The sequence below is a fragment of the Octopus sinensis genome, unplaced genomic scaffold (genome assembly GCF_006345805.1).
Source record: "Octopus sinensis unplaced genomic scaffold, ASM634580v1 Contig15048, whole genome shotgun sequence".
Lineage (NCBI taxonomy): Eukaryota > Metazoa > Mollusca > Cephalopoda > Octopoda > Octopodidae > Octopus > Octopus sinensis.
In genome coordinates, this window is record NW_021833501.1 from 10,001 (window position 1) to 18,836 (window position 8,836).

An 8,836-nucleotide genomic window follows, 5' to 3' on the forward strand; every position below is an offset into this window, starting at 1 on the left:
CGTATAAAATTGCATCAATGACTTGAAATTGAATAAGTGGTTTCACATAAATGGGGATAAATTAAAAAGGTTTGTTTTTATTATTATTACTGTTTGACTATTGTAATCACGTTTGTTGGTTCCTCGTCAGGGAAACGTTGTTGTGTTGCATTTGTTATATAATTGTAAACCATAAGCCTCCCCATTTCTGAGAAGGGCTTTGGTTATTGTTTAAAAATTGAATTGTGTCCCTGTTTGGGGAAATTGACAATACTTTCACCGTCTTTACGGAATCATTTTTGTTAAAATGCCTTCGATAGAAGAAAGTCCAAAAATGAATTTCGCTGCAGCTGTACACTTCTATACAAGTGGGAGGACAAGATCCAATTGATCAAAATTGCAAGAGACGGGCCTACAATTCCAGTCTGTTATATATTTTGAGTATTGTTATCACTTGCGATATCAATATATAACTTTGTATTTTGTATTTTATGTGTAGATGTATATATATAAAAGTACATGTAATATGTACACATATATATACCATATGTACATGCATAATATATCTACCCATACACACATACGCACACACACACATACAGCCAAACGGCGGGTGGATTCGCTAATGAAATATGGCACACATGTGGAGAGGGGTGTATATATTGGAATGCAGTTTGTTGTTTTCCTATCCCCCATAGTTACCGAGAGAAAATCGATTAAAACTTTTTTTAATGGAATTCCCCCGCCAACATACATAACCTCTCTACTTTTCTGTATACTCACTCCGCACACCCCTCCAACAACAACACACCACACACACACACACACACACACTCTCTCTCTCTCTCTGTCTCCAACACGCTCTCTCTCTCTGTCTCTCTCTCACACACACACACTCTCTTCTCACACACACACAAACTCTCATACACACCAGCACGCACATCAATTCTTCCGCTTCACGCCAACTTCAAAGGACGTTCACTCATGCAATCATCCTGTATCTTATTTCATTTTTGCTCACAAGGGGCTAAACATAGAGGTCCTGTATCTGCCTCTTTCGCTTTCACAAGGACTTCAAAAGATCCCCTTTCTAAATCTCCAGATATAAACACAACCGCCCCACCTTGCTGACTGCAAAAATCCTGCCAAATTCGCCGGAAAAACACACACATACACACGTCAATCTCTCTATATATAAAAAATGAGAATGTGTGTCTGTCTGTCTGTGTGTTTCCCTAAAACTTGTGAACTGACACAACAATTTCATTCAAATTTTCCACATGCCCTACGTAAGGTCCGGGGAGAGTGTCATGGTAAAAAAAATCAACTTTTTCCCTAGGGCGAGCTCACAGCAATATCATATCTCTCCACTATTTCAGTCTTACGTGTTAAAAGTGAAGCAAAAACATCTCTTTATTGTAATGCAGGTACTTTCACTTAATACTGAAACTATGAAAGTGAAAGTATTATATAATAGGGATCAACCATTAACAGTGGTCATCCATTTTGCTAGAAGAAGATCCACTATGTTCTTATGTGCTACACCACTGGTTTTCAATACATATTAATCAAATTAATATTCAATTTTCACCCTTATTATATGTGTCTGTGTGTGTATTAGCAATTCGTATAAAATTGCATCAATGACTTGAAATTGAATAAGTGGTTTCACATAAATGGGGATAAATTAAAAAGGTTTGTTTTTATTATTATTACTGTTTGACTATTGTAATCACGTTTGTTGGTTCCTCGTCAGGGAAACGTTTTTGTGTTGCATTTGTTATATAATTGTAAACCATAAGCCTCCCCATTTCTGAGAAGGGCTTTGGTTATTGTTTAAAAATTGAATTGTGTCCCTGTTTGGGGAAATTGACAATATTTCACCGTCTTTACGGAATCATTTTTGTTAAAATGCCTTCGATAGAAGAAAGTCCAAAAATGAATTTCGCTGCAGCTGTACACTTCTATACAAGTGGGAGGACAAGATCCAATTGATCAAAATTGCAAGAGACGGGCCTACAATTCCAGTCTGTTATATATTTTGAGTATTGTTATCACTTGCGATATCAAGATATAACTTTGTATTTTGTATTTTATGTGTAGATGTATATATATAAATGTACATGTAATATGTACACATATATATACCCATATGTACATGCATAATATCTACCCATACACACATACACACACACACATACATACATAGGGGCAGGTGTGGCTGTGTGGTAACAAACTACGTTCCAAACACATGGTCCTGGGTTCAGTCCCACTGGGTGGTGACTTGGCATGTGTCTTCTGCTGTAGCCTCAGACAACAAAAGCCTTCTCGGTGGATTTTGTACATATGTACAGGCATACATACATATATATATATATATACATGCATACGTACATATTCGGCATAAACACTCTATCACTACAACTAATAACTGTTGGTAACACTTTCAAACCTGCCTTACATTCGAACCGGAATCTCAAAAACACTGTCCCCTTCAGCGCCATGCTCAACTGCTCTATCCTGACATGGAGGGTATCAGCAATGAAATCTATAACAAAACACTCATTGACATTGAAGACAGAATTGCTAAACTGGGTGGAAAGGAATTGTCGACGTATAGCCTGCCACAAGCATTCAGGTGAGGGTCAAATAGCCTTCCCACTGCTGTCATTCGCGAAACAACTTACGACACTCAAGCGCTTTCAAAGTACATTGTTGAAAATGAGCCTAAATTACTTCCGGACCAGCTGCAGGCCTACAGAACTATTCTTAACAGTGTACGCCAACGCGATGGACGAATCTTCCTCGATGCTCCTGGAGGGACAGGAAAACATTTATTACAAAGCTTCTCCTTGCAGAAGTTAGGCAGCATCAGGACATTGCAGTAGCTGTAGCCTCCTCTGGCATTGCAGCTACTTTGTAACCCGGTGGCAGGACAGCACACTCAACTTTTAAACTCCCTCTCAATTTAGCAGCATCCGAAATGCCTTCATGCAACATCAACAAAAGCTCAGATCAGGGACAAGAACTTAAAATGTGTTATCTAATTGTCTGGGATGAGTGCACTATGGCTCACAAGGGAGCTTTGGAAGCATGAGATAGAGCCCTGAAAGACATCCGCGACTGTCAGGCTCCGATGGGAGGTGTAACGCTTCTGTAGTCAGGTGATTTCAGAGACAACTCTTCCTGTCATTCCGAAAGGCACTAGAGCAGATGAAGTCCACGCATGCCTAAAGTCCTCTAACCTGTGGCATCATGTTACAATCCTCAGTCTCACCACTAACATGAGAGCTCAGCTACACGGCGACAAAATGTCCGCAAAGTTTGCACATCCATTTTGACACTTGGTGAGGCAAGATGCCCCTCGATGCTGCAGGACAAATAGAAGTGTGGTCATTTTCCTGTGTTGTTAATTCTGTAGATGACCTAAAAAACAAAGTCTTTCCCAGCTTCACACAAAACTACCAAAATCACAATTGGCTGTGTGAAAGAGCAATATTAGCTCCAAAAAACGTCGCTGTTAACAAAATCAATCAACAGCTAATGCATTCTCTTCCCGACAGTATACACACTTACAAGTCTGTTGATACAATTCCACATATAAATGAAGTTGTGAACTATCCTCCTGAATTTCTCAATTCACCGGAGCCTCCTGGTCTACCTCCACACATATTAGCACTTAAAGTTGGAACTCCTGTAACGCTACTCCGCAATCTGGAACCACCAGACTTTGCAATGGAACACGACTGGTGATAAAGAAAATCATGTCACACGTTATCGAGGCAATCATTTTTTCTGGATGTGGAAAAGCTGATGACGTCTTTATTCCAAGATTTCCTCTTACTCCATCAGGAGCAGAAATTCCATTTACATTCAGAAGATTGTAATTTCCCCTTCGTGTCAGCTTTGCCATGTCCATTAACAAATCTCAGGGTCAAACCCTCTCTGTAGCTGGTCTTCTCTTGGAAGAGCCCTGCTTCTCGCATGGGCAACTGTATGTTGGCTGCTCAAGAGTAGGAACCAAAAGAAACCTTTTTGTATATGCTCCACAAGGGAAAACAAGGAACATTGTTTACAACGAGGTGTTATAATCTCAACAGCCAGGAGGTATATACATGATACCCTTTTTTTAACAAACTTCATGTACTTTCATGTATTTATATTAATATACATATATATAGGTGTGTGTGTGTATCCATATATATATATATATAACAGAATAGTCTAATTCTTCAATTGAATGTACCCGGGCAACGCCAGGTATCTCTGCTAGTTTCATATATTTTCTTTCACTTTCTGCTCTCTTGATTACACAGACGTCCAATACAATAGCTACATTTTCGTTCTCTAAAAAAGGTACGTGTCTATTTTTCTTATAAGTGTATACCAATGACTCCTTCCATAATGTTCCACTTAGCTTTTATCTTCACTTTTCTTAAATTGGATACGTCTGCTATTAAGTTGCAGAACTTTGGCAGTATAATTAAAAATCATTTCTGCTTTAATTCTTACATACAATTTGCCTGTAAATTCTTACAGCTTCATTATTTGGCGATGATTGAAATGTCAAACATTTTCTAACTGTTAAATCAATTCTTAACGTCAACTTCTTACTACCTCTTCTATTTTTTTCATAGCACCCATACTTTCCGTGAAAATCGATAAAAACTTCTTCCCCACTTCGTTCTTCCATTAAAACAACCAGTTGTTCACACAGCCACCATATACTTTTCCGCGAGCAACAAGGGGACTACAGGATGAGTTAGCTAAAACTTTCCCTATGCTGTCTCTCTTCTTTCACCTCTTCGTGGGGTTAATTATCTTCAACGTTAGTTACCTTTTCTCCTTGAAACTACATATTACGCACAATTGTTGGATTAATACAGTGGGGTGTTTTGTGGGAGATTTGGCTGCTATTTCTACTAGGTCTACCTACCATGTAGACGTCTGAACTTAATTTTCATTCACAGATTTGCATTTCAAAAATTTAACATAATCTTTTCCATAATCAACTATCGAAAAATTTTCTACCATGACCTCACATTTTCTATGTATGTGTGTGTACCTTAAAAGACGTGATTAGACGGAGGTCCAACAGAATAGTTCTCACAAACAGACTACGTACAAGTTCTTTCTTCACAACTCCTGAAGCTGTTTTCTGCGAAGATTTTTCACTTGTCCGGGCATTGCTATTACAGACAAATTAACAACAATTCCACTCCAGAGATAAACACAAACCACCTCTTGCTGACTGCAAAAGTCCTGCCAAATTAGCCGGAAAACACACACACACACGTCCATTTCATATATCTTCTTCAAAGCTGCATGCGTTTTTTGAAACATTTCACTATTTTTTTCTTATTTATCGTTATACATTTCCAACTATAATAACAGATAAAGATTAATACTTTGTTCAAAAACATCAACGTTTCACTTTCAGACACAGGTTCAAGTTGAAAAAAAAAACTTAACTTTCGTTACAATTATTTTTTGCTTCTTCAAAAAATCTCATGACGTTTGCCTCAGTAAAAACCATCTTTACAGATAATGCCTAACCGAAAACAATCAATGCTGTGTACCAAAAGGAATGCCCTCCTAAAACAGCGAAAAAGGGAGTTGCGTTCACAGGTACGTTTCTCAACATTCATATCATTTCGATTTTGCTTCTACACATTCTCCTCCTGTATCCCATTTCAATATTGCACTTTCATATGTTTTCTACTATTCCTTTCAGGAAACACAAGAAGCAAGAGAGGCCCGTCTTGATGATCAGCGTAGTCGTGATCAACGCTCACTATGTGACGAACCTGTTGAAGCAAGGCAGGCCCGTCTTGCTTTCATGCGTATTCGAAATCGGCGCTCACTCCTTGTGGGTCAGAAGAAGCAAGGCAAGCTCGTCTTGCCGCCCAGCGTAGTCATAATCAACGCTCACTCCTTCAGGAGCCTGCTGAAGCAAGAGAGGCCCGCCCCGCTGCCCAACATAGACAACGCCAGATATCAAGTCTTCAGGAATCATCGGAGCTATGGAAAACAGGTTGGCAGGTCGACGTCAAAAAAATATTGCTGCTGCAAGGGGCGCATTTTGGGTGAGAGTTGGATTCAGATACAGTCCTGCTGATGATTTCTCCAATCACCTGGACGTGACTCTTGGTAAAATGGACAGGGAATGCCGATTTTGTCAAGCTAAGTAGTGGGCTGGTGAGGCAGCTGGTCTTTGTTGTTCTGGAGGCAAGGTTCGATTTCAGCCGCTCGCAGATCCACCTGAAGTTCTGAAAAATCTCCTCCTCAATAGCTCCGACTACGCCAAGAAATTCCGAAAAGGCATTTGGAGTTATAACTCCTGCTTCCCTATGAACTCTTTTGCCGTAAAGAACATCCACGACAAACATAACATCAACAACGTCAATATTGATGGAAATTGGGCGGTTAATCCTGCAAACAAAACGAAGGAGTTGCATTACACCTTCAAGATTCAAGGTCAATGTTATCATCGCATGGGAAGTCTTTATCCTCAGCCTACCAAGGAACCCAAGTTCTTTCAGATTTTCTTCATGGGTTGTTCAAACGCAGAAGCTATCCAACGGTGCAACAGAAATTCAGATGTTGACGCAGCAATTGTTGCTGAACTCCAACATATGCTTCATGCAACACACCCTTATGTCAACGAATTGAAGAATGATGCGTTGCAGCTTTTGGAAGCCCAACCTGAGCTAAAATTGATAATTAAAGCCTAGAGGCGACCTGCTGGTGAGCACCCGCGACCTTTCAATGCTCCAACCACCAACAGGTTGCAGCAGTCGGCGAAGAAAATGGCAAGCGTGATATTGTCTTCCAGCACCGCGATAGCCGACTGTCTTTTGTTTCGGAACCTATCGGTCATACGACTGCCTGCAGTACCCCCTACTGTTTCCCCTTTGGAGAGGATGGCAACAGCTTTCACCAACGCCATTTGATCCAATCACGGGTGCTGAATTAACCAAGGCTGTTTCCTGCAAGGAATTCTATGCCTTCCGTCTTATGGTCAGAGAAGGTCAGTTCAACCAACTACTACGGTACAAGGAAGTCACAAATCAATTCTTGGTTGACATGTTTGCCAAGGCTGAAGGTGAAAGGCTTCTTTGTATTCGTTAAAATCAAAACAGATTGCGTGTGGATCGATATCTTACCGTTCATGTCCAGCTGTATGTTAATGCAAGAAACATTGGCCTTCCGGTGATACGTCCTTCCAGCCATACCGGGTCTCGACGGTATATGCATCAGCGGACACAGGATGCCATGGCATATGTCCGTAAATTTAGCGGACATGACCTCTTAATCACCTTTACGTGCAACTCAACTTGGCAAGAGATAAAGGAAAACTTATTCGAGGCCAGGCTGCATGCGACAGGCACGACTTAGTGGCCAGAGTTTTCCACGAAAATTGCAGAAATTTATGTGGTTATTGAAAATTGATGCTGTCTACAGAAAACTTAACGCGTGGATGTACACTGTAGAATGGCAAAAGCGGGGTCTTCCACACACCCATATACTGATTTGGTGCCAAGAAATAATCAGACCTGCGGACATCGATCAAATTAAATGTGCAGAGGTGCCCAAACCTAATGTCAACTTGCAGCTATTCCAAATCGTGTCGGCGCATATGATACACGGCCCTGTGGTGTCTTGGATCCTAATTCTCCATGTATGGAAAAAATAGATGTTCAAAGAACTATCCCAGGGCTTTCAACAAGATACATTTACTAGTATTTGCGGCTACCCAATTTACTGACGACATGCCCCTCACTTTGGAGGAATTTCGGCGAAAAAAAGGATAAGGAGCAAGGAAATTGCCATCAACAAGTATGGTTGTTCCCTACAGCCCTTTCCTCCTTAAAACTTTCAACGCCCACATCAACGTTGAATCTTGCACTTCGATTAAAGGCATCAAGTACATATGCAAACATGTAAACAAGGGCAGCGACATGGCTGTTTTGGGTGTGCAGGATGAAGAAACAGCCAACGATAAAATCCTTCAATACGTTATGGGCAGGTATATTTCGTTCAATATGGCGGCATGGCGCATTCTAGATTTTGATATTCACCAGTCCTCTGCAGCTGTTTTTGGCCTAGATGTACACTTAGAAAATAGGCAACGTGTTTACTTCACTGAGAACACCGCCGCAAATGTACTCAAAAAGCCACCGGAAACAACGTTTACAGCATTCTTTAAGTCGTGTACATCCGATTCCTTTGCGCAAACTCTACTTTATGAGGATGTACCGTCCTACTTCACTTGGACTAACAAAAAATGGCAAAGGTGGCGGCAGGGTGTGCGAATCGACAATGAGGTTGGCGAGGTAATCTACAAAGGAAACATGATCGATCGTGTCCACACTGTACACCCAAATCATCAGGAGTGTTTTTTTGTGGATGATTCTGTTTCATATGAAAGGCCCAACATCATTTGCCCACGTCAGATCATTCGATGGACAAATGTGTTGCACTTACAGGGAAGCTTGCTTGCGACGGGGACTACTCGAGATGAGGGTCTCTGGAACACGGCATTGCAAGAGGTCTCTGAATGCAGGACACCAGAAGTAATGCGCTGAATATTTTGTCTCATCTTGCTATTGAGTAATGTGTCTGACCCTCTTCATTTGTGGGACACATTTAAAGATAGTTTTTCCGAAGACTATCTCCGACGACTTCAAGACGAAGATCCAACGGCTGGATTCGACTTCAATAACGTCATCTACAACACAGCCCTCCTCGATTTGCAATCGCGACTGCAAGCTATGGGAGGAGTTGGAGTACTCAGATTTCAGTCTGCCGTCTCCGCGGGACATTTCAAATGCTTTAGCTGCTGAGTACATGTGAG

At 40.9% G+C, this 8,836-nt stretch overlaps 1 protein-coding gene across 1 annotated transcript; it reads left to right on the forward strand.

Moving 5' to 3' along the window:
* Positions 1-7,820: 7,820 nt before the first annotated feature.
* On the forward strand, positions 7,821-8,567 carry LOC115230242. Its single transcript, XM_029800458.1, has one exon. It carries the CDS (start codon positions 7,821-7,823, stop codon positions 8,565-8,567), a length of 747 nt encoding a protein of 248 aa, XP_029656318.1.
* The last annotated feature ends 269 nt before the right edge of the window (positions 8,568-8,836 follow it).

Coding starts and splice junctions, on each gene's coding strand:
- LOC115230242 (XM_029800458.1), top strand. CDS start 7,821: ATGGTTGTTCCCTACAGCCCTTTCCTCCTTAAAACTTTCAACGCCCAC.